Raw genomic sequence first — 27,075 nt, 5'->3', positions numbered from 1 at the left:
TGATTTGCTGCGCTGGTTGGTGGCGATAGAAAAATCTGGTCGAAACGTGTGTTGATGGCAAACGTCACACCAGAAAATGTACGCGATGCGATGAATTTATTTGCCTTTTGCCTAATTATAGTCCGGCTTACAGCCGCCGCTGCAAACCGTTTCGAAAAGCATCTGAGCGCGCGCGGTGAAGCGAACGAAGAAAAGCATTAGATCTGTGTTGCGGGCGCGTAAAAATAGTTTTACTGTACTCGTACTCCACTCGCGTGTTTTGCTGTATGTACGCACCGAGTTTGTTAAAGTGAAGTAAATTTAGCAACGCATCCCAGATGCCTCAAAATCCTATTGCAAATCGACGCAAAACAAACGGACGCATACTATGTAGTTAGACTAAACATCTTGAACTATTAATCGGTTGTTTGATTAGTGTCGTTAATTTCTGGTTACTCTTTTGGTTGCAGACTGTTTCCAACAATCGTCCACGAGCGTGGTCTTCGCACACGAATATTAGCCGCGATGACAAGCCACAATTGCGGTTTGCGCACAAGAAGAGTATGAATAGCGTGGAGGAATTATCGACGTACGATCTGCATTATTTCGGTGGCAAAACGGCGGCGACCACGTACGATTTTCCGGAGCACGCGCCCTCCAGCGCGAAGAAAGACCGAAAATGGTCGTTCGGCAATTTGTTCTTTCGAAGGAGCAAGAAAAAGGATGATTCCGATACTTCATCCGCCGAGGAAGAACTTAAAAAGAACTTTCTCAATCGCAAGAAACCCAAGGATAAGCGGAAAAAAGAGAAACGATCATTGGGGAACGCGTTTGATCATATAGTTCCTGCTTCCAATACGTCAACGTCTAGTAGACAATCGAATAAAAATGGCTTCCGCATGGGTGGGTCTTTTGAAGATGGCGTGTTGTCAGATCCAAGTGGGTGTTTTGATTCCTACTTGGGGAGACCACTTCCACGACCTCCACATAATAGAGAAATCAGTAGCAGCTTGGGTAATAGTAATAGTGTGGGTCACCTTGGAACTCCAACGTCAGTTCATGGCAATAATCATCAAATGAACACCAGTTTAGGTTCATCGGCGGACTCTTTGACGAAAAAACACCGAAAGGAACGCACAAAAGCCCGCGCGGTTGCAAGAAGGGACTCTTTTAATCGTCACAGCAGTTCTGATGAGGAAGACTCTCGATCAGCGTCTTCGTCGAAGTTTCGAAGTGATGAAAGTTTGTCAAAGCGAGATCATTCCGCTAGCAGGCGGTCGCGTTTGGCACGCACCGAACGCTACGCTCGGAGATTGTCCAAGGACGATGAATCCATCCTTAATCGGGAAGCGATGCAGCGGCAAGCTAGGGAGAATTGGCAAATCCGTGTTCGCGACGACTACTCACCACACCTCCTGCTGCCGACCACACCTCCTCAAATACGCAAATTTTATACGCCTCCTAATCATCCAAGTCCGAACAACTACAATTACAACCACCATTTTAATGGTTATTATAACTACAGTCCGACCACCTACGAAGAAGAGCTACATGCGCTGAGTAGTCAAAACCGCAACTCTGGTCTCTTTACCATCCCGCCTAGTCATCATAGTCATAGCAATAAATTTCGAAACTCAAGCTCGCAACATGCGCAACTGCCGTACAACGAAGCGAATAGCATCATGGACATGAACGGGAGTAGATTATCCATGTTGAATTCATCAGGGAGCATTAATCATCAGTATCATCAAGGATATCAACCCAATAATCAAAATTCGAAATGTTTTAACATACGTAGTTTATCATGTGACTCGAATATACATAAAAGTCCTTCACCTGAAGATGATCTTCGCCAAACAACGAGAACTAATCAGAATTCAAGATATCGTAATCTAAGTCTAGTGGAACAACCTAGATTGAAGCAACCGCCACCTCCACCGCCAAGAGATCCACGACGAATGGTAAACCCACAAAACCCTCCACCAGATATGACAAGACCATCGAGTCAATGGTATCCGAATTTAAACAATCGACGATCACAATTTGGAGGTTACCGTACCAATTCGGAGGATGTCATCCCCACTTTTGACCGCAATGACAAAGATCGTATAGTTAATATGGTCGAGAGACCAGCTTCTGCTATGACACACGATATGGGTAAGAAGCATCCAGGAGTAGCCCAAGACCCGGATAAGTTTAAATATCTCACTGAGAAACGTCCACGAAGTCGTAAACCTATCTTTATCCAGTCTACGGATAGAATTAACTCCACTAAGTACAACGGGTCATCGTCGCCGAATCAAAACAATTGGAAACCAGCTGGTCAAGCGGGGGCGCTTCCTGGTAATAATGACAGACAGAGTCCTCAAATATTTACTGCGCAAACTCATGTGCAGACGAAGATTTTCTTACCGAGTACTGTAAGCGATAATAAGAATATTAAAGAAGGTGTGGACACTGTTGACTTTTGTAAGACGCAAGTTGCGAGACAGAATAGTCCATTCAAACCAATTTCTCCTACTGAGATGGAAAAAGTTGCCAGTCAAAAGTCAGGTTCTCCCAAATTTGCACAGTCACCGATTTATAAACACTCTGCATCCTCGGAGCCTGTTTCAAATCAAGATGAACCTTGCGAAGAAATAAAACGAAAATCTGCTAATCTTGAAGAAGCTCTTGATGAATTGGAAGCAATCTATAAAAGTCTTCACCTAGGTGATGAGGACCTCCTGGAGCGTGCTGAACAACGTGAGATGGATATTCACGCGCAGAAATTGCTCGCAAAGAAGAATGAAACTATTTCTGGACAGTCTCCTATGATGAACAGTGGGCATTTCAGTGATTCTTCATTCAGTTATGAGCCATACTGTTCGGTAGATACACCACACAAGAAAAAGTCGCGCACTTTAGAACGAGATCGCCGTAATGATGACATGGCACTGCGTAAAATGAAGGATGGTTCTGATCCTACGAAAACCCCATTTAAATCACTAGCAAATGTGAGTTATCTGCTTGCATCACCGGTTCATTTTGAACCTTCATCAATTGAAGATGATATTGATATTGAGGATAAATCAGACAAGTCCGAACCTGATATTACCTACGATGATGTTGTTTATAGGATTGTCAAACATGCGAATAATACTTTAAAGGTAGCAGATCCACAGCCACCATTTGGTATTCCCATTGGTCCTGTTACCTTAGCGGCTAATAGTGATTATTTGCACGCTGTGCCAGAGAAGATTTCTTATATACCGTACAACAAGAACAAAATTCCTGATATTGTCAAAGATGATCTGGCTTATCGTAATCTCAGAAAGGACGCGAACAAAGAACCTGCTCTAAAACCTGTGAGTCCAGTAAACTTTGACATCAATGGCTTTAGTAAAGACTCTAAAAAGAAACGAGCTGTTCGATCACTGTCAGCAAATATTTCTAATTTGATTAATCAGGACTCTAGGAAGAATAGGGATGGGGATTGTGAAAACGAATTTAAGAAAACCAGGTTGACTGATATTGCAGATGCCATGGAAATTGCTCGTCAAATATTGAAAGAAAAAGAGAATAGGATTCAAGCTACAAAGAGGGCTTTTCTTAGTGATAGTGAAACTAAGTATAGAGCCGAGAGACCCTCGGGAATCTCCGCGAGCAGTACCGAAACTATCACGGAGAGTAGATTGAATTTCCTTAATGAGATGAGATCATTACATAATAAATCCAGAGGTCATTCGGAGGAAGATGAAGAAAGGTCGAAAAATCATGAAAGGGAAGCATTGCCAAAGGCTAAGTTCTTAGGCGATGATTTTGTACTGAGCAAACCACCGCGCGGTGCAACCCCGGATCGTAGATTCAATAAGGAATCAACCCCTACGCCTACTCCTAATATTTCCACTTCACCGGAAACCACACCCCGGAAGGATTCATTAAACTCGTCGTTTGAGGAGTTGTTAACCGCGCTGGCAGTTGAAGCAAGGGAAACTTCTGATCGCATCACTAATGAACTTAATACCTTGGATGATAATCTCAAAAGGAAGGAGTCTAAAGAAGCGGAACTCAATGAATCAACCAAACAAAAGTGTGATGAAATCGATGCTGTCTCCGAACATGCTAAATTATGTGAAAAATTACTGGAATGTGTAGTGGAAAGCACAGAACTTATTGCTTCCACTAAAGTTGAAGCTCCTCCGGAGGAAGAGGAAGTGGTTCAGATTGATGAGCATCTGCCTTGTATTCCACAGTCAAAGGCAAACATCGTAACTACAAGAATTGACGTGGTTGATGTTGACGTCAACCCTGTGGATGTGGTTGAAGTTCATAGTTCATCCGAGCATGATTATGATAATCTAATATCTGATTACGAAGACGCCTCCAAGATGTCCAGGTCTCCATTTGAGGAGCACAAGGCTGAGTTGATCGCCTCGTTCCGTGGGATGAAGTCCGATCTAAGTGATACCGATGACCAGGCAGAGGTGGTTCAGGCCAAGCCGAAGGAAGGTGAGCGGTGTGTTCGCCCGGCTGATAACCCAAGTGCTTTGCCTGATCCCTTTGACGATGTTAACAATACCACCAACAAAAACACCGCATTTGTATCCGAAGTTAATTTAGACGAGCTGCTTAACGCACAAAATCAGTCCGAGCATGTGACGCATGCGCACGCGATGCAAACGTCGTTCGTAACCAACTGTGATATTTTTATTGATGATTACCCGCTAGACGGTGACGAGGAGCGCACTCCCGACGACGATTGTGACTCGCAGCCGAGTTCGGGTTTTCACAGCAACGGTGACGCGGATAGTCGTTATTTTTCAAATTCGAATCTCGCGAATTTCGCTGTTGATCAGATCCCAGAAACCCTTTTGGAAACTTTGGAGTCGCCTAGGCTTGTTACGTCTGTTATGAAGGCGTGTTCAACTCATGATTTGCCTTCTACGTCGAAATCGGAGGAATTATTGCAATCGATTACAAAGGAATCGCCAAGTTGGCTGCAAGTCAAAATTTTAGTGATCATTGTAAACTTGCGGCGGAATCGACAAAGTCTACGGCGGAAACGTCGCGTGATAAAAATTGCTCGCCGAGTAACGATGCGAATCGATCCGTTTCGTGCTCATCTGGCCAAAGTCGTAATAATAACTCGGGAAATGCGAATCGTTCGCGACCGCCGGCGGAAAAGTCGAAATCACGAACCTGGTACGGTGACCCGATGGTTTTGGCGTTTGCATGCTCGTACGGCGTTGCATGCTCTTATCAGTTGGCTACGCTTGATGTCGTCACCATTTTGGGCATCGTTTTTCTGATTATTTCGATCGCGGTCGCGCTCATTTTAGAATAATAAAAATGCACTCAATCGCAAAGCTCAAATCATATCTATAGTCACATTTTCGATGACACTCTGTACATAATATACCTTTAATTACAGTAATTATGTTATTTAGCAGTAATTCTTAATTTGAATTATTATATGCCAAAAATTGTTTCGTTTTTCAGTTATAATCTAATATTTTTCATTGTAACAAGTACTTTAGGTTTTTAATTTACTGTTTATGTCTTGAATTAACTATATTTTGCACGTTAGTGTATTTTTTGTGTTGTAGCATTAATATAGTAATAAGCCAGATGAATAGATGTGAACAAACGAACAAAAACTGCACCAAAAAAGACTTAGCCGCTTGCAACATTCGCTGAGCACCCATGCATCCACATGCACATTTGATGTAAACGTACTCTTCTGTTACCAGTCTGATCTTAACAAAAAGTGTCCTTTAGTTTCATATTATTACCTTTTTTCAATCACGTGTTTTCTGTGTTTGGTTGTAGGTGTTGTATGATTACAAAAATGCAACGTCTTCTACCTTCCACCTTCTACTTCTACCTTCAAGTGTGTAACTCCTGTGACGAATGGAACAATGAAACAAAAAATAAATTTATATTTTCATTGATCAAAGATTGTATAAACGTTTAAATGTAATAAGAGATTTTGAATTTGTAGGTCGCATCGTATTGAACCAAATACTCACGGGTGCTATGTTAGTTGCCTACGTTCAACTACTACTAAAATTATTTTCAACTGTTTCTCGTAACAAAAACAGTTCGGAATATAATTTCGTACCATAGCACGTATAAAATGTTTATAAATGTTGTTAGAAGTCGATATTAATTATACTACTATTATACTACTTACTACTACTTATATATTTAAAGTTGTAAAGAAAAAACAAGGTTAAAGACAAGAAAACCTACAAGTTCTTTAAATGTAGTGTCATATTAATAGTGTGTGATTGTTAAATAAACATAAACAATGTATTTTTTAATTATTTATGTTTTTTCACTTCTTTTTTGATTGCTTGTGATTAAATATTTGTTTGTACCCTCCGGAACAATCCCATTTCAATTTGTTTCATTTATTCATCAGGTCTTTAATTCAGTTTGAATTTGTGTGATGTAGATTTGTTAATTATAATTAATCAAATATAACTAAGCGAATAATTAATGACTGCTTTAATTTATAAATTGTTTGGAATGAAAATCTCTGGAAAATGAGTTTATTTAAGGCTGAACCTTGAATGCAGCAAGTTTTTTAACGCTTTTTATTCGTTGGAATACGTAAACCGAACTCTCATCAACGGCCGTGAGTAATATTGAGTTACTGAAATTACACGATGCGAGATCGAACACTTGACCTTGCTTCCGAGAAATTGGGAGGATAGAGTGCATAAAAATTAATGAGAGTAATCGATACTTGCCGGGAAATCCCTAAATAAACATTCGAGACTCTACCGACCTTTAATTATTTTCTTTTCCTGCTGTTTTCGTAGAAATTTCATGATTCCTAAGTGCTCTGCTAAGTGCATCATCATAGGCAACCAGTATTACACGCAACTTTTAATTTTTAAGCAAGAAGTTAATGTAGCGAATAGTTTGACGTAATATAAGTTAATTATTTTACTGCAATGAATTGCATTAACACAACCAACTAATGTGTGTGCCTATAATTAATTCTGATTTCTTCACCGAGTCAACGCGAACCACGAACATTGCCAAAGCGCACGTTATCGTCCGCTGCGGCTTTCGAATGCAAATTTCATGTTTCATTAAGTTCAGTTAAATTCTATTAGTCCCCTGATCAAGATTGTGCGCTGTGACGTTGCACTACATGGTACGGACGCATTGAAACATAAAATTTCGTGCCGTTTCGAAAAATGTTGAGCATAATTAGTGTGTCACATGAAATAAACATACTATTTCCGAGAAGCAGACATGCACAATGTGTGGAATCGGAGTATTTTCTGGGCGTTCAATCGCGATTTGAATAGATTCAGGCGTTTTTTACTATTTGCGCATGCGTGGCACGCGTGTCGCAATAAATAACCGCGCAATTCGCAGTTCAAAGACAGGCGAATATTGCGCATAGATTAAACATTATAGGCATTGCAGCGATGGGCCGCGACATACCTAGGAATAAAATAACTCGCGGAGGCTCGGCCGACCGTTACGTTCGCTTATTACCAGCTGTTTTGCACATTTCACCTCTGGGCGAATGTTGCGAAGGCGAGCCAAGTGGAAAAACATCAGATGGGATGTTTGAGGGTATATAAAATTTAATTTTGTATTTGTTTATCGTTAAAATCAATTTTGGAATTTAAATAAGTGGCAACAATATACATTTTACCATGTTTGGAGATGGGAATATCTATTTGAATGTCACTAGCGTAACAATTTTGTTTTGTAAATAGACATGCAGTAACGATGCCAAAATTAGGTACGTTTTGCGCGTTCGTGCGCATTTTAATCACATTCGCAACACAAAACAGAAGCAGTTGTTTTCTATCGCCAAAGAAATTCGGTTCAAATTCAGGAAATCTAAAAATTTCAATACATCGCAAATAATTTGCATATTTCGTGTGTACCTGGTAACCAGGTAGTCTGCACTACGGTATTACATCGATAATAAAAGGAAGAAAGACGAAAAGAAGTACAAATAAAGTGCGATACAAGTTTACGAGTTCTTTGAAATACAACTTTTTACAACTACACGCGTCAAGCAGACTAGAAGCTGAGCATGTTGACAATCAATACAGGTAAAATTACCAAGCTGGCAGGCAGATGATGGAACACCGGTTGATTGCATCCTGACCGCTGCGGCTGACTCAACCGCTCATCTAGTCGTAGTGGTCAGATCGGTGATCCGCAATCCGGCCCGAAGAGAGTGACCAGAGTGTGACTCAGCTGGCAAGGTTACGTGCGGGTGTCCACAGCGCGCGCTGCTTCACGTTGCTCTCGCAGTGGTCGCACTAGTGGTCCGCTATCCACAGGTTGTCTTTCGCTGTTCGCGCTATCGCGTTCATGCGCTCGGGCCACGCAGTTCGTCGCTGCCGCATTTGCTTCATTCATTCGCAACGCAGTCGTTGAGCTACCGCGTTATCGTGCGCGTCGTGTTTCGGTTTGATTTGATTTTTGAAGGTGTGCAAATCTCAAAAATTGTCGTTTTACTTACAATTGTGAAGATCTAAAGTTGACAAAATAATGATAACTTCATACGAATCGTAAGTTTTTGTTTAATATTATTCGATTTTTGTATGAGAAAACGGCTATGGATTATTTTGGTATTTGGTATATTCACGTGTGGAATATTCAATTATAGATGAATCATAAATATTTGTGCAGGCTTTGTATATTTATATCCCATTTGTGAAATGTACGCATTGAAATGCCTGCGATAATCAACGGTTTACTCATTGTATTATTTCGGATTAAAAGCATGAAAACGAACGACGCGTCATTTTTCTGTGTGTTATCTCGAAATCGTATCCGTGCCATCCTCGCCTAGATAATATGCGAATGAAATTTATGATCGAGTCACAATGTGTCGTAGATTATGCGGACTTTGCTTTGAATGCAGACTATTGTTGTTATATGCGTAACGCGTTTTGTTTTCACGCTTTTTGAAATGTTTTCCAAACTTTGTTTATGTGAGAGAAGTTTGTGTTGCTCCTATTGACAACACGTGTCAACTGTTACTGCAACTGTTAATTTTGCAGTTTAAATGAGTATTGTTATTATCAAATTTTCACAAGTAGATCATTAATAATTAATACATTTTTGATACTTGAGTTTTTGTTTTTGAAATTTTGTACTTGAACTTTCAATTAGTAAAATTTGTAAACTTTTTCTCTCATAGTATAAATTTCCGGATTAATCGGTTGCTTAAATAATTAATTTTATTGAGTTCTTGTTATCGCGGAACGTATTGTCACCACGATTGTTTAAAGGATTACATCGAAATTATTATGAAAATTTTTTCTCCGTCCGATTCTTGCTTAAATTTTTAATTTTGTCGTATTTTAGCTCCTAACTTTGGGCAAATGTCTTACACAATAATTTTGTATTGTTGTATACAGAGTGGTTACATAAATTAATCAATTTTCAATTAACTTCTAACTATCCAACGATTCTTGCGTCGCGATACAACTATTTACCCATCATTTTCAAGCAAAACAAGCGTGTTTATCAGTAATTTACACTGTTTATGTAAGCTCAATGTAATTCATCTAATTGAAAAAATCATTAGGATATTGTGTTTGTATGATACTGTCGGTCCAAATCAAAGTTACAACTATGGCTTTTATAATATCTACCAATTCTTGCCCTTAATGTAAAAACATTATCATTCTTCAAACAAATTTCCACAACCTTCAAATTAAATGATTACAAAATAGAGAACGCTATGTTATTATTATTAAATGGAAAATGTTGGTTGAACTATATTTAAAACCATTGTTTACCATTTTAAATACGTGTTTATTAAAGAACGATTATATCGAGATCGACGTAAACAACTCTGAAACAAAGGAAATGAAACAGAAACGCATCCGTCGTCGATAAGAATGCGATTACGGTTGGTAACCCGCGGTGCAAGTTTTTCATATAAAATTTAACTGCTTATTCGATGTATCTCAAAATGTAAATATTTTTTATTTGACATTCAATTATGACTCACTCTATCGATGAATAACGATAAATGTCGAGTTCATCAATCGATAGCAAACAATGTATCGTCTATGAATTTGCACTGTTTAATACCTATGATTTTATTGTGCGATTATTATTCATGCAAATGTACAAATTGCAAAATAGTTGTGTATGTCGCAACGATGCAGAAACGCAGCGAAGACTATAATTACATGCATAGTCTTAGCTCATCGAGCAAGACTCAACTACACCGAGAGATTTGTATTTGAAGTGTGCGGCACTTGGCAATCTAGGCATTCGTGATTTCATGGCTATTGCACGCTGCAAGAGCTATGCTCATAATCGCGCTTGAAGTATTTAACGATTTGCGCTTATTTCATAGTCAAACAGTAAATATGTGCACTCGGCACACGGCTTGCATCAAACGGGAAGTCGCTAGCGTGCTGGGACCTAGACCTGAGAGCGTTGATTAAAATTCGTTCAAACAAGAAAACGTCCACTTCAACTTTTATTCAGCTTCAAATTCAGAAATTCCGATTTATCCATGCGCAATGCCTTGTGGAGAGTTGTACAAATAAAAAGCCTCGTCTCAAGAGGTCTTATAACTCGTAATTACTGAAGTTAACTTGCAACACAAAAAGAAAAAGTATATTAATAATGTGTTGTAAATTTGTAGGTGCGCGTAGAAGACGCCGTTATAGAAAACGCACACGACGAGTCCCAACCCCCGTGACGGATCCATGCGAACTAGGTTGGACAGTCGGCGGCGAAGTGATGGACAAGACGACGGGCAGTAGGCTGGAGGGCACTAGTGAGGATCGCATTGCGAGATACAAAGAAGAACGGCGGCGGCAGTTGCGAGAGCAGTTTAAGGAAGGTTCTAGCTCCAGCGGGACAGAAAATGGCGCCGCGCCGAGGACTACAAGGGCGTACCGACTACGAGTCGCTGCCGCCGCCACTGCAGCCGCAGAGAGTGCTAGTCAATGTTCACCAAGTCCAGCAAAAGAGGTAAGATAGTACAATCTATTATTTTGTTTCGTTTCTGTTGTTTTATTGCTTTTTTTATTGACAACTATGTTACCCGTTCCGTGCATTATTAGTTGCCTACAGCAATGTCCTGAAAATCTCGAGAATAAAACCTTGACACTCTGTATATGAGTGCAACGTAGAGTACGATAATAAATAGGTAAAGTCGCGGCAATGTTTTTGTCGTTGAATTTTGGAGCTCACCCCGTTTTATCTTATAGGGTAAAAGAGGGTAATGGGGGTCACTTAAGGGAGAACTCAAATATAATTTAAATTATAAACAAAATACTTATTGCAATCGCTTATAAGCATTGTTTACTTAAATACCTATTATTTGAAATAATTTTCAGTCACTTTGACAATCATTTTTGGATATTATTAAAGTTTAAAAAAAAAACAGATTTGACTCCCATTACACCGACATGCGGGTAATGGTGGTCACCCTGGAGACAATCGGAATCAAACGAAATTTAGCAGATATCGCAGACATAATATTTCGTAAAGTCCCACCCAGTGCATTTCACATGAACCCATAGCCCACATGAAGTGCATCTGAACCACATTTAATTGTTTTTTTTTTAATCGTTGCACATTAGACATCAGTTTTCCAAACCTTCATCCTCATCGCCCTGACATAAGTCATCAGTGCCAATATTGGAATCATAAGTTTTGTTACTTTCCTGCAGTATCGTTTCTGCAAGAAGGCTATTGAAAAATAAGTCACATTGCTTCTTATAGGCAATTTAGAGCGGACTAAAGACAAAAACGTCCATTGGGAGTCGCATGACTCCCATTGCCCACAATTGCACTATTGTGAAAAAAAAAACAAAAAAAATATTTCTTCAAAACATTAATGTAATCTGAACTGCACATCACGATTTTGAATGTTTAACTAAGACTATATAAAAGTTTCATTCGAATATTGCAAGATATTCGACACTTATCTTCTAATTTGTGTGGACGTAAAATTAGATCAGCGGAGCTCAAAAATAAAATATTGGCGTATCTCAATGATACACGCACCGATTTGTATGATTTGTCGGGGGTGGCACTGGGGGACCAGAACGGAGGTAGGGACGCCATTTACGTGTTACTCGTAACTATTGTTTCGTGGATATATGGGTGACTCCCATTACCCGCTGACTCCCATTACCCTACTCTCCCCTACACAGAGAATATAAATTGCCATGTCAATACAAATTGAATAAAAAAGTTTGTGAGTAGCAAAGATGAAGGACCGATAAATATTTTATAAGTACATTGAATTGGATTTCGCCAAAGTGGTCCAGTGAGATGTTAAATGCGCCGATGTTCTTGCGCTCGGTCTGTCGGTTTTTGCCGAATTTAAGGGAATGGGGGTGGCGTGGCTAGACGGTAGACGTGTTTTTGTTCACTATTTTATTCGCTAATAACCGCGCGACAATACGAAATCTCAGAACTGAATCTGAAAACAAATAAGTGTTTTTGACTTTGATATTAATTCGGTATTATTATCGCTCTACTTTCGTTTCCAACAAGGAAACAACAAAGCGTGCAGCGCTGCTGATTGGGATCGCGCGCGCGATGTCGAGTGAATCATTGGCATGCGCCGCGCGTGTGTTTGCGAATGCGAATAAGGAAAACGTCACCTTGATGCGATGCACCTTTGTGATACCGACCGCCATATGCGGGCGTGTACGAAATTGAAATGATAGATGTGCTCGTGTACGTTGTGCTCTCGACACGCCATTACTACCGAGCGCAGCGAGAAAGGCGAAAGCGTGGTGACAATCATTAAGCAACGAATCGTCGTGATGGCCGGTGTCGATTAACGCGCAGCAGTGCAATCTTAACATGTTTAAAATTAAGTATCGTGAATTTTTGTAGTCAATCGAGTGTTTTGTACGTTAAATCAAAAGATAGAGGAAGATAAATATGATTTATGACTCTGTGTACGCGTGCATTGTGATATGTCTGTGTGTGATTTATTTTTTATTGATTTTTTACGTTGCACTTAATATAATTCAGAAGGTACTTTATTGACATTTTATTTGAAAGCAGGAATATATTATAATGAATTGATTGTTTTGTTTTAGGGGCTGAATCCGTCCCTATCGACTGATTCCCTTCGAAGCACAAAAAGTGAAAAGGACAAAAGCGCCAAACGCAAGTCCAACTTGAACCGTGCGTTGACATGCGAACAGGTGCCGCCTCCGCATGATACCGGTAAGTTCATTAATTTCTCGCTGAATTAACTTTGATGCGCTGCGAAAGGGATGCATCATGTTTGGGGATTTCTTTGTGTCTCATTGTGAGTCATCGTCATCCCGCTCAATCATCCGTGTGGCATAAACATCGCGCACCTGCTTCTCCATCTCTCGTCCTCGTCGGCGGCGATGGCGGCGGCCGTCATGGCAACGAGACCGCTACCCTCTTGTCGAGCAGCGACCACTTGTTGCTGCGGCGTCTGCGAGGTGTAACAAACGCATAAATTTGATGGTTTCAGTCGCGCGTCTAGGAAGCCCCACGCCCGCCCCCCTTGTTGTACAAGTTTTGTTGTTTTGTAGATGAGTTAAATGGGCGCGCACGGCGACGGCGGCGCAGCGCGCGCCCCATCAATGCCGTCAGTCCGACGACAACTTCTAGTCCGGCCACCTCGTGCACAACGGCTGCAGAGGACCGTCTTAGCGAAGCTAGTCTCAACCCCACTGCCACCACCGCCAGCACCCTCTCACCGATGTCTTCTTCGCCAATCAGCAGCACTGCCAGCAGCGCCGCCAAGCCGCGCAAGTCCGAGCTGAGCGTTCACATGGAGAACGCGCGTCGCGGTGTCACACCATCATCCTCGCACAAACTGCAGCACCCTACCCGCCCCGTCACTTCTAGCCCCATGGAGAGGGTGGACAAAGGACGCGCTAACAAGGAGAATTTAACGCACGCAAAGCCGCGACCCACCGCCGCCAAGACTGACGACAACACGACGTTCACACGACTACGAGATAAAAAAGTGCCTAACAGTAGCGACAAAGTAGTGACGAAAGAAAGTAGTCCTAGTGTAAGTACAGCAAAGGCGAATAGTAGGCTGTCGCGTCGACTCGACGAGCTGACCGCCCTAACGAGGGAGACGCTCGCACGCGTGACTAACCAATCGAATCAACAGACTGCCAACAAGACACGCCCTATTTCGAACACGCCTTCCGCGACAGAGGCGGAGCCATCGCGGAAGCCACAACCTTCCACAAGCGAAGAATCCCGCCCCAATCGAACAAAAACATCCGACTCTCTACAATCAGTGCCGGTGTCAATTTTAAAACGGAAAGTCTCCCAAGAAGAGAAACCGGAAGCCAAATGGCTTGTGGCCACGCCTCCGGTGACATTCTCGCCAAACGTGGTGGAGCCAGCAGCGACCAATCGTAAGGCGGGAATTTTGAAAAAGCGACGAAGTCTGGATGAATCGCAGGTGCTTCGGCATCGCTCCTGCAGCCCAGATACGAACAAATCACACTCGCCAGGTAATAGTATTCTAAAACCACAGAGACGTTCCTCCTTGGAGGAGATCACAATTCGGAATGACCCAACCATTCAAGGTATACTCAAGCGCAAGACGCCTAGAGATGAAGATTTAGACAATTCGCTAAATTCTCCACAAGGAACACATGGAATGCAGGGAATTCTCAAACGTCGATCAGGTGCAAGCAGCGCTGGATCAGGCGTGCAGGACACGCACAAACATCACGTCTCCATCACAACCGCTGTGATATTAGCTGCGGCAGAAGGTGCCGAAATGATTTTAGAGCCTGAACCGGAAGTCCGGCCAATATTGAAAAAGAAAAGCTTTTCGGATGAAGGCGACGATCTCAAACCAATACTTAAGAAGAAGTCTAGTACTGAGACTGACGAAGCGGATGATAAACCTAAAAGACCTATTTTGAAGCACAGGAAGCAGGTTAGTAAGGTATCTAAGGATGATTATTGCAGTGCTAATGAGTCTGGGTCTGAATGTGATGTAAAATCGATTTTGAAATATTTTGGAATCACTGGTAACGAAGCACCAAACAATTTTTCTTCAACTGCTAGGCCCAGGTTGTCTTTCTGTGAAGATAGAGTTGAAACTGAGGAGGAGGTAAACAAGAGAAGAGTTCGACGACTGCAACATGATCAGATATTCAACAGCACTGCTAAAAGTCAACAGATTGAGAAAGTAGTCGATAAGGATCGCGACTTGACTAAACCACGCAACGTTTCCGTCTTTGACTTGGTTAGGTCCTTTGAGAACTCTACAGGAGCTATACCTAAGAAGAAATCACCAACTAAACGACATTCGGATAGATATAGGACGCAACCTGTAACATTCAACGAATTTGAAGCGAGGTAAGTGGTACTTAAAAATAAGGAAAACAATTAATTGTTGTGTTAGAAATTTATTGAGTGCGCAAGCGTGATATTATTTGAACACGAATGAGTTTTTCACGCGTTTTTCGTGCCAAATTTCCCAATACTTATAAATAGTTTCATCGCGACGCGCCCGAAAATCTCTCAGCATCGGCACACATTTTCAGCCTCAACTACGTTGGGTTAGCATCGTCGAGCAACTCAGCGAACGCACATTCTCTGCTGGATTTGTCTACGTCCATCTCGTTAGAGCATGACATGGCAAGTTCCACCAAGAATGCCAGTGACCATATGAACGCTAGTGACGATCCTGCCGGAGGGAAGATGTCTTCCGACTCTGCTTTTCAGTCCCTCGGAGATGGCCTAGAGTTGGAGGAAACCAACGAGCCTTCTGCTGGTGTACACAAATCTCCTTCGAAGAAGCTTGAACCGTCCAATCTTGCGATGCAGATGAAAGCAATCGCAATGGAGGCAAAAAATCTTAAACTCGCAAATCGTACGTATTTTGAAATTTTGCGCGTGTGTCAATGTCGATAAACTCTGTATTTATTTTTGGTGATTGCTTCAACAGTTAAAAGCGGATCCAACAAGTTTCGCTCCAACGCTGCAGCCAGTCCACGATTTTCCACACAGCCAGTGACATCCGCGGAAGTGGATCAAGCTGCTAACGCAAGCTTTGCAAAAACTGACACAGGTTTGAACTGTTCTAATCAAATAGTTTTTGATTTGTACAAATTGTTGATAGTATAGTTGGCATGTTGTTTTTAGTAGGTTGCGATGTAGATGAGTCAGAATTGTCGCTCACTGAGCGTGTTAAACTTTTCAATGAAAAAATACATCAGGCGCGCTTTCCCGCTCGGAAAAGCGACTCTTTCCTAATGGTACCAGCGCGTGTTCGTTATCATTCGCTCACCATCGCCCCAGCCAAGGTGGCGACCGCTTCAAACATTCATACCATTGTCGAATCATTCAACTCGTTGTTTGGCTTAGGTGAACGCTTTCGCTTTCACTTCCTCTGATCTAACCTTCTAACACTTACTGCTATGCAATACACTAACTTAAAACTGATATTAGCAATGGAGGTAAACATTCTGAGTCAATTGTTCATGTTTCAGATGTTTCTGCAATTTCACCAGTTGCGTCCAGACGCAGCGATATCAAGATAACAACGCACACATCACCACCTCTAAGTCCCACTTCGCTCAAAACTTCAAGTCGCACGGAAACCCTTGATGAAGGCATTTCCTCCAACGAATCGGACAGCGACAATGCGTCCAATGAGCAAGAACCTGATCCAAATGAAGAAGAGCAAAATAATCCGAAATCTCTTTCTCCGAGTCTCCTCCATTTACAAGAGTTGAGTCCGACACCAAGTGCAAAGCTTGATTTGAATAGTGATAACACGTCGGACGAGTCTTCCGGTGGTCGCGAGATACAAAGCATTATCGGAAGCGAAGCGATGGCCAAACAAAACTGCTAAGGAAAACACAAAGGTATGTAATGCTTTTTTAATCTATAAAACTCTACGCCGAACAAGTAATTTCATGGTCTTGCGATTGAGAAAAAACCGGGAGTGTGTTTCATGTCGGAACGGAATCGTTTGCATTAGTCACTCGGCCGGCCTTGCGTTGCGTTTTCAAGTTTGTGCGCGAAGTGGCGAAACGCGTAACAAAAAGAAAACGAAAAGTAGAACATTGAGAGCAAGGCTCGCAAGGCCCCTGAAATGAATATTAGTTTAATCTCTTTGGAGCGTGCGTTTGTGGTCAAAAACATACACCGCCTAAGTTTACAGTTTGTCGCTATTTACTCAACCGCAAGAATTTACTACAATTTCTTTTGCGTGTGATTGAAATAACTGCAACTTTTGTTATGGTCTTATTTAAAAGTGACTTATATGATTGATTTAGGTCGCTAACTATAATAATGTAATTCTTCGTGATTGCATTGGTTTTGCATAGTTTTTTACATAATTTTGTGTTACGCCAAGAATTCCGAGCAAGATGTGTCAAGATTTTGAAGTGGTAACATAAAATTACCGAATACACTTTTACTACACAAATTCGCGCGCATTAAAAATTTAACAACATAATCGCAATTTAAAACCATTATGTCAAGTCTTTTGTATAATTCGGTCGTGATCGTATCAAATAACTATATAAATTTGATTTTACTTAGGTATTTCGACAGAAATGTTAACTTCGTGCTCACAACACTAATCGTAATGTGAGTATTATCGTAGTATCCTAGAGCTAGACACACTCTCATTAGTGAGATACGAGTCGTTATACTCGTAGTGTTGTAGTGTTTGCTTGATGTTGAGAAAGAAGATGAAAGGCATGAGCAAAGATGCGCACATTGCGCACAGTATTGCGATAGAGCACTATGATTGCCATCTCGCAACTCCCGACGAACGACGATCGACAATCGAGCGTATTGTTCGACGTAATAAAATATTTATGCGCTGTGCACGAATCACGATGCAAATGTGAAGACATCGAGAGTAAAACAGTAATGGCATGTGCATCTTCAATAGTGTAGTACAAGGAAGAAAAGGAGCGGCGGCATTAAAACGCACAGACGTTAAAAAATCTGAGATAAAAGCAAAGAACAACGTAATGACTAAACGCTTTTATATTTATCAATATCTTTAAAGTCATAAAGTTCACTATCGCTGATGAAAAGAAACGTAAGCCCGCAACCAGCGCAGAGATAACAGATGTGAACATGAAGCGGTATTTAATTTATACAGTGAGTTAAAAATGTGTTTGTGAATGTTCTCACTCACATAAACACACCATTGAAATTATATTTGAGCATACATTTTATTTGTTTTTTATTTTGCAAATCGTATCTTTCCAACGAGTGAGTTACTGTTTAAATATCGAATATTCGTTTGCATTTCATCCTTCGTTAAATGTTTTACTTACAATTTGGCTTATTTGAACGCACTGTATTAATTTTTGTATAAATTGTGTTCTCTGCACAATCATTCATTACGACGATAGGTGCGCTGTGTACTCATGTGGACTAACCTTGCGAAACGGCGGCTGCCTTCGATTCGCAATAAACAAAATAAAGCAAGCCATCGAGATTGAAATTGCTGTAGGCCTGTAGAGCGCTCGTAAGCCCGATAGAAACAGAAGGATGCAACGAGGCGCTTACACACTCGATGGCTCGATAGTTCGTAACTTAAGACTGCATAAGGTGCTGCACCAGAACTAACTTAAGTCGCTAACGACGCCACGCACCGGCGATTTCATGTCGCGATGTCGCGCATCGTTTTTCATTTAACAACATTCAGTACATACAATGTGGCCCTTAAAACGCATTCAGGTTTAATCATTGTTTTTATAACGTTATCTTAATTACTTTAAAAAAATCAATTCATTTCAGTTTGACATTAAAAACTGTTAGCTTCCATTTTTATTGATTTTTACAAATGTACACTTTTTTGAAAATGTAAAATTCAGGTTTGGAAGTCTTGATTATACCTTGCACTGTTTGCTACTTGCTATAGAAAATAGAGGAACATCCATAAACCTGAATACACGTTGCACTGCACTGCACGTTGTGAATACCTACACATGTAGAAAACAAGTACAAGGTGTATTATTGTGTGTATGTGTCCTGTTGTTGGATGGAGTGAGTTTGGTTTGGTAGTGCTTCGCGTTCGATGTTCGGTCTGGTTTCTCGTGTGCGCTCTGCGGACAGTCGTCGCACGCGCGCCCTCCGAGTTGGTCGCTTCGCGCGTCCGCATCGTTCGCATCGTGTGATCGCCGTCGCGACGCAGCTGCGCTTCCCGTTTTCCACTTTTCACTTTTCAACTGTATTATTTTTATTATTGTTGTTAAACGGTTGTGTGCAAACGGCAGTCGCGTTTAGCTGGAGGACGCGCGCGCGTGTTATCGACGCTAATTGGAGTTTTACTTGATCCCAACTTCAAATTGGTAAACAATTAACGACGATTGCGGTAAATACACACTTGTATATTTTTATTTTCAAAACACTAACTACGCAGATAGTAATATTTATTACTGTTTGTTTTAATTGTTAGGACGAAAACAGAGCTATTCTAATTTAAACTACTGACTCGTTTGTAGTGCAGAAACAAAAGTCAAGTTTAAAATATTAACTTGTTTTTTGTGAATAGTATTAATTAAAAGTAGTCTCTCATAATTACACGGACGTGCTCAACAATTAAAAAACACTTCATAAAAAGTGTTGACAAACTTGTCGAATACAGTTATATTTTCAAAAAATTAAACTAGACTAATAGTTGTATTTTCTGGGTTAATATTTTAACATTACATATATATTTTTTGTTCATTGTGTCATACCGTGGAGAACTTTAGTTAGTCATTTCGAGGGTGCTACGTGTTTCGTGTGCTTCCTAACTTATTCACGTGCCGGAGTTTCGGTGAAGTTGAAGTATCGTTCGCGTCATTCGCCGCCGTCTGAATGCAAGTTTATTATTGATCCAACAAACGGGGCACGATCCATACGCGCGCATCCGTAGGCCTACGGTCCCAGCTTTGTAGAGTGCATGCACTTTTGGACGTCAATGCGCCTTCTTCATGTTGCCCTCCTCACCGCGCATGAATAGACGCAATAAATAGGATAGGACGGGGAGATGTTGGCTCTCCGACAATGTCCTACCTCACTCTACTCATACGACGTATTTATAGTGACAATTGATTATACCGACGCCATTTTAATAGTTATTTTGTTAGGTTATGTTTACTTAATGCGATTATCGTTCAATGACTTAATGTCGTCGACTTGCAATTGTTATTAATATAAATTGCTGTGCATTCCGGCGAAAGTTACGACATGCGAGTACATACGTAATTTGGTGTCGGTTGTCACCTCGACGCACGTTTTAATGTGCCACCTGCGACTTCCTTCCTTCAACAATAAACAATCGGCTGACGAGTGCACGATGAATACGCTTTGCATGCGAACGTCGATCACGATGCTCATCTCGTGTATTATCTAAAACCGACAAAAACGCGGTAATTGCGTCAACGACGTTGCATAACTTTTATGCCCATTTGTGTTATTCGCTGTCAATTTAGATTTACGAGCGTTGCATCCCACACACATAGTAGCGAAAATAATTTACAAGTAAAAATGGTTTTCTAATTTTAATCCACGATTCGCAATTTCGCTCATTGCGTAATTGTTTATATTGCACACACATTTTTGTATAATAATTCCACATTTTTGTGACTGGTAGTAGTGTAATTGACGCGCGTGCACGTTTTGTCATTACATAAATGTTTTTAACTTGTTTTAATTTCAATTGTAATTAAGAGAGATTTGTGCGCGTAACGTGCGCGAATTGCAGTTGATATGTTAATACGCCATGAACAAGTGAACAAATAGTAAAAGTATCGTGGTGGATTATGGCGTTAAAGTGGGCGTAAAATTATGAAAACAAAACGACTAATAATAACACCGCTACGTAACATTAGAAATAATAACGCATGATAACCGTGATGGAGTCAGCCAAACTTGGAAACTTGCTAAATATTAATGAAACCAATGCATTACCAAATACAAAATCGCGAATGGCGCCAAGAAAACTAATGTGAATTCCAAGCAATTTTCGGAAATTGCGGTTTTTCCTGTTTCAAAACTAGTTTAGTGTAAAAATAAAATTACTTTAAAATATGTTACGGCTATAAGAATATGAAAATGCGCATACACCTGTTTGAGAAAACAGTTTTGCTTCCCCACATGTCTGCTTTTGCAAAAAAGTGGCTTGAAAGCAAAAGCTAATCAACGATTTTGCAATCAATTCGCCAGCAATCGACTTTGATGCCCATAAACGTGCGTCGTCCGTCTACGCACGACGCGCCGTAAAAGTTCATGACGACCTCTAATAGCACGCGGCATTAAACTATTTAAAGAGCAAAAAGTGTCGCGCACACAGAAGAACCTGGCCAGCGGAAACAGTTTTCAGCCTCTACATCTACTACCACTTCATGTCAGGCGCATGGGTTTGAAATAGATTGCACATTACACTACATGACTCCGAGGCGTAACCAAATGCGTACGACACTTTATAGTTTTAATGTCGGATACTAATGACGGGCTGAGGGGATTACCCGTAAGGGCCGCCAGGGACTGAAAGGACAGGCGGGACGCGGTATTTAAAAGTCGTCTGTCTAAATATAGCAAAGCCGCGCTTCCTTGCTCTTCAATTTCACCCAAACGAAACGCAAACAAAAACGTACTTTCATTTACACTGAGGGTCTTTGTTCTCCCTCGATAGATTTTACTCCATTGAACGCATGTCTGGTATAAATATAGAATAGTGCGCTTGGTGCTTATTTCCTTTTCGGTGCAGTTAAACATAACGATGGTTATAACATTAGACGTTTGATGGTTTAAGCCTTGGCGAATCCTCGGCGTGGTCATAAACGAAATCAAATTAAAACTCTTGGTTGGTGGTTTAATGAGGAATGTAATTTATGGCTTTGTTTCACAGACAAAACGACTACAACGTGCAGAAGAGTCGCAGCAGCACGGCACTTGGTAATGAGACCGTTGGAGATTTCAAAGCGCTACGGACGCCTGAACATCACCACCTGCAGAAGTCGTCGACCACAGCCGCCATGCAAAGCGCCACCATCAGCGAGTTGCGCGCTAAGCTGCAGCACAGCGGTGACAATGAGTGGCGTAAACGCACTCCTAGGCTGAACAGCACGAATGAGGAGTTGAACATGCTCAAAGTAAAAAATGTTTTGAACGTAAGTACAATAATTATTATTAATTTGCCCGCTAGGCGCCATCTATTGCGTAGTAGTTCGATTTAGCAGTGGTACTCATTTTGGTGGCTCTAATTAGTGTAAAAAATGAAAATAGTAAATATTATTCGATGTGTTTCCGCTCAGACGCCTCAATAATAAATTTTGGTATTGTCCCACTTAAATGCCATTAATTATTTCGGTCATTCTTGAGAGTGAATTGACATAGGCGCGTTTTCACCATTGAGCGAAACATGTACTTAACTACAACTACTCAAACAAAAAATGAAGTTTCAGAAAAGTATATTATTATTTTGTGTATACAGAAAATAGATTGTGCAACTAGCATATGACTCAGAGATTAGAATATTTCCCGCGATAACAGAAGTGCCACTTCAACACAAAGTTGGTTTCGCACCGGTAATGCCACCCAGAAGTATAAATAAATAATCAATTTAACAAAAGTATTAATGAGAGTTTGCCGTTTGGCCTGATTTCCAAAGTAAATTCCATTTCGTTTCGGCCGTTTTTATAATTTGTGTTCAGTCAGTTTTCGCTACTTATCGAACAGTTTGCACTCGTCAGTGACTCAAACGCGGGCGGCGCGGTATGAAACATTGGCACTAAGTAACGTGTGCGCTTTGAAACGCGTATTTAAGTTGGTTTTATTTCTAGTCGTGAGTGAATCTCTCGCGCGAGAAAATGTTGCAACTAATAACCGCGATATTAGTATTGGTCGCGATTTATCTCATCAAAAAGTTTCTTGTTGAACCACAGGATGAGCTATCGGAAAAGTCAATTTTGAAGATCAGGAAAGACGAGTTGGACGCGTCTGCCAAGCAATGGAAGGCGCGTGTGGAAAAGTCCGACGCGGAGAATTTTTCCGTAGCGGGCCGTATGCAAAACGACGACGTGCCGCTGAGTATTCTTACACCTGACAAAGTACGACGCACTCCTAGCTACAAACGTTTTAAAAGCAAGGAAGGTGAGTGATCATTTTAATTTATTGTGACTAATTTTTGTTATAATTACACTGATTATTGATTAATAGTTAATGGAACTGAGTCATCTTCGACACCCGTATCACCCGATTTCAAATCGCCGTTGAATACTGGCTTTAAGAGAAGCAACTCTAGTCCGAGTTCCGACTCATCGGCAAGCGACACCATGCCAGTTGAAAATGCCCGAAAAGTTAGCATTCTCTCACCCGACGATGAAACTTTCAAGAGTTTCTTTAAGAGCGTCGAAATCAAAATGGAAGAACATGTCGATGTCAATTTGGATGATTTTGATACTGTACCAACACATACATTACTGGTGCAAAAGAAAAACATCACCGTACAGAAGCGACGAGGTGCATCGAGAAACCCATTAAAGGCGCTGGCCGCCCGCGATGATATTCAACACGAGTACACCGAAGTCACAACTGGATTTGCCGAGAGAGAAGCCAAAAGACTGAACATTGAGAAACGTATGTAGGGTTTTCCTGTCCTATTTACCTATTTAATTAATTTTTATTTTATTTTTATGCAGTGGCGAAAAATTCCCACTTATCTGTGGAAGCACTTGCGGGTTTGGCTAGCAAGGAAGACATCACAGCTGTATCACTAAAGAAAGCATCCACAACAGCGTCGGGATCGAATTTGCCATTTAAAGCAAAAATGTTGCTTCAGATTAAAGGAAGACGCCACGTGCAAACTCGTCTAGTCGAACCAGCCGCGAGCAGCATTAACGAGGGCGACAACTACATTCTGATCACCCCGTCTAAGTTATACAACTATGTCGGTTGTTTCTCAAACGTGATAGAGCAGAGTCGCGCGGCCGATATCATAAACCACATCCAGCAGACCAACGACATGGGTTGTAAACCTAGCAAAACCGTCACCTTGGACTCGAAGAAAGGTCTGCAGAAAGATCTCGACGAATTCTGGCACCTGCTTGGTGTTGACAACAAGTCCACGGTCGAAGTGACCAAAGCCGGTCATCCTGACGAAGACGAATGTTACGAGTCGCAAATTATTGACACCAACATGGTATATACGCTGGAAAATGACGAACTTGTTTCAGTCACGAAGTATTGGAGTTCAATGCCTAAAATTGAAATGCTCGAACCATCCAAAGTATTTGTATTTGATTTTGGGACGGAAATGTATGTGTGGAGTGGTAAGACTGCTTCCACCGAAATGAAAAGAAAAACTTTGCAATTGGCGAAGGAAATGTGGGATTTGGGTTATAACTACACAGAATGTGGATTTTGCCCTATTAATGTGGCTTCTTTGTTGGGTGCTCGTGGGTTGCCACAAGAGCAAATTCTTACGGCAACGGTCCGGCCCGATTGGGCGCTTTTTGCTAAACTGACGCAACACCGCGAGACGATACTTTTCAGAGAGAAGTTTCTTGATTGGCCTGACTATACACGCGTTATTAAAGTCAAGGAAGCTGACACTGATAAGTCCGTGACAGATCCAATTATGGAGGCAATTAAGCCATTGTCCAGCGAAAAATTGAATTTGCTATATACCGAACCTAATATTGAGGTGGAGGGTAGCCAGCTCGGGCGTGGACGAGAATATTTTGACGAAGAGACACGCCGACATTTCGAAATTAATACTTTAGATATCACCGCCTGGACTATTTTGGAGAACACTTACGAAAAGCTCAACTCGAATCAATTGGGACATTTTAACAGCGCGGATACTTATATTATTCGATGGCAGTTTAGAGTATCTGTGACGGGTCGAGAGTTAAGCGGCAAACCATCTAAACACATGCAACTTGGACGGGACAGATGCGTATACTTCAGCTGGCTTGGAGAACACGCCACGATTAACGAGAAAGGTACCACTGCTTTATTGACCGTCGAATTGGATTCTGAACATGCTAAACAGATTCGAATTGTGCAAGGATCTGAACCACCAGTCTTCCTACAACTTTTTAATGGTAAGATGGTTGTGCACAATGGTAAACTGGACAGTGAAAAGGAGAAGTTGTATATTCTAAGAGGGGAAATTCCGTGTGAGACGTCGCTAATACAAGTTCCAGTCTCTATGAGGAGTCTAAGGAGTCGGTCAAGTTTCCTCTACATGGAAAGCAAGCGGCTAATTGTATGGCATGGTGCCAAAGCTCTGGATCACATAAAAAATCTCGCTAAAAATCTTGCAGAAAACATTGCAGAAGATAGTCACGAAATATTTGATTTAGTCAAGGAAGTGGAAGTGAAAGTTTTTGAGGAAGGAAAAGAGGATATTGAATTTTTGAATCGTTTGGGGGAGAAACCACAGTTGTACCACTCTTTAAAGGAGAGTGAAAAGTGTTTTGATAAAACTCCCAAACTATTCAAGTTTAGCAGTATCTCGGGTAAATTTGAGGTGATCGAAATTCTCTGCCCACACAGAAGTTCCAATCACATCACACCGTATCCGTTTTTACAGAGTGATTTATATTCTGCCAACCAACCAGGTAAATATCTTTATAACTATTTCAGTAGAAATGTGATGTAGGATGTACGTCTCATTTGTAATTTTGTTTCAGCATTGTTCCTATTTGATAACGAACATGAATTATGGCTTTGGCAAGGTTGGTGGCCTGAGACGGAAAACACCGAGTCAGAGCAAACCGGCTCGGGACCAGTGCGATGGCAAGCTGAACGCCGCGCTGCGATGCAAACTGCCATCGACTACTATCGTTCCAAGAATTCTTGCTGCGCGAACACTACCATTCCGGCGTATTTAGTCTGGGCCGGGTTGGAACCGCTTGAATTTAGCAATCTATTTCTCACATGGACTGACAGAGATGACATTGCGGAGTTTAATATTAAGGCGGGTGTTAATTCCACAGAATTGGTGCCGATTGAAAAGGAATTAGCATTGCTCACTCGCACTACTTATCCTTTATCGGAACTTCTGCAACGACCGCTTCCTATTGGTGTGGACCCTACCCAATTAGAAATTTACTTATCGGCAGAAGACTTTTCTGAACTCCTGTCAATGTCTAAGGAGGACTTTCAGCAATTGCCAGCTTGGAAGCAGACTTCTCTTAAAAAGGAGAAAGGGTTGTTCTGACAAAAATACACCCGTACGCAGAATCGCCACTCTCCTACTGAAGCTATTTTTAAACATGTACATTTGTACCCCAAACCAATCTACACAACTAAATATGTATTCACGATACAGCGATATATTTAATTGTCTCATATACCTATTTTATATTTAATGATATGTCTTTTCTATAAATGCGTGACGTAGTGTCAAAATTTGTTAGGATGGGACTGTTTCTGTTTGACTTAATATTATCTTTCTTGTACTTATTAGACATACATCATCTTCTCCGCGATCAATTATTTAACTGTGATTTTATATGTATGTATTTGCATTTTTTGTTAAATTTGTCAACAGAATGTTGTTGTAAATGTTGGTGCCTTGTGAAACCATATAAATTACTAATATGAAGTTTGTTTTGCGTATAATTTACTGCTTGTCTTGTGTTCGAATCTTCGAATGTAAGTTTGGCATAGGGGGCATCATTTGAATTGTGTGGTGCATGCAGACTTTCGCAACGCTCTATAGTGTTTTATTTTCTGGAGGTATTGTTAAGAATATACAGGTGGCGTAACTATTCACATTTTTAACTAAAATTGGCGTGTGAGTGAATTTGTTGTTTCGTAGCCACGATGTCGCGCCGCAGTTCATGCTGCGAGACATGGACGTTGATAAATTCAGTAATTTGCGTTATTGTTCAGTTACCTCCGCTAATATTTTTTATGTATGGTGATTTGCTAATGATTTATCGTTTAAAGAATTTCCCTAAATGCTAATTTAGTTTGTTAAATACGTTTTTGCGTATGTTCGTGAGTGAGTTGCCGTCGGACGGCGGTCGTCGATATCTTCTGATGTGATATAGTAAGTCTTGTGGCAATAATCGCACTAAGGGTTGTGGTTTAATAACTTCGATTAATTCAATATTATTAATTTTTATACATAAATTT

The 27,075-nt window shown here is 40.9% G+C and overlaps 1 protein-coding gene across 1 annotated transcript in view; it reads left to right on the top strand.

The window, feature by feature from the left end:
- The window catches only part of LOC135802724 (uncharacterized), a 32,605-nt gene extending 6,066 nt beyond the window's left edge, over positions 1–26,539 (top strand). The window contains exons 2-16 of the mRNA XM_065316339.1: positions 450–5,268; positions 10,619–10,950; positions 13,044–13,173; positions 13,515–15,318; positions 15,507–15,835; positions 15,911–16,033; positions 16,108–16,329; positions 16,455–16,818; positions 17,455–17,460; positions 17,515–17,562; positions 21,833–22,094; positions 22,869–23,076; positions 23,143–23,562; positions 23,625–25,550; positions 25,623–26,539. Of these exons, the coding sequence (XP_065172411.1) occupies positions 450–5,268; positions 10,619–10,950; positions 13,044–13,173; positions 13,515–15,318; positions 15,507–15,835; positions 15,911–16,033; positions 16,108–16,329; positions 16,455–16,818; positions 17,455–17,460; positions 17,515–17,562; positions 21,833–22,094; positions 22,869–23,076; positions 23,143–23,562; positions 23,625–25,550; positions 25,623–26,152 (11,523 nt within the window). The 3' untranslated portion in view covers positions 26,153–26,539. The remainder of the gene's footprint in view (positions 1–449; positions 5,269–10,618; positions 10,951–13,043; positions 13,174–13,514; positions 15,319–15,506; positions 15,836–15,910; positions 16,034–16,107; positions 16,330–16,454; positions 16,819–17,454; positions 17,461–17,514; positions 17,563–21,832; positions 22,095–22,868; positions 23,077–23,142; positions 23,563–23,624; positions 25,551–25,622) is intronic.
- Positions 26,540–27,075: the final 536 nt, after the last annotated feature.

Source organism: Atheta coriaria, unplaced genomic scaffold, assembly GCF_025399875.1.
Source record: "Atheta coriaria isolate IRGN ID8LTWV9N9 unplaced genomic scaffold, Caltech_Dcor_3.1 hic_scaffold_47_pilon, whole genome shotgun sequence".
In the NCBI taxonomy this organism is placed as follows: Eukaryota; Metazoa; Arthropoda; class Insecta; order Coleoptera; family Staphylinidae; genus Dalotia; species Dalotia coriaria.
This window is presented reverse-complemented; position numbering and strand designations above follow the sequence as displayed.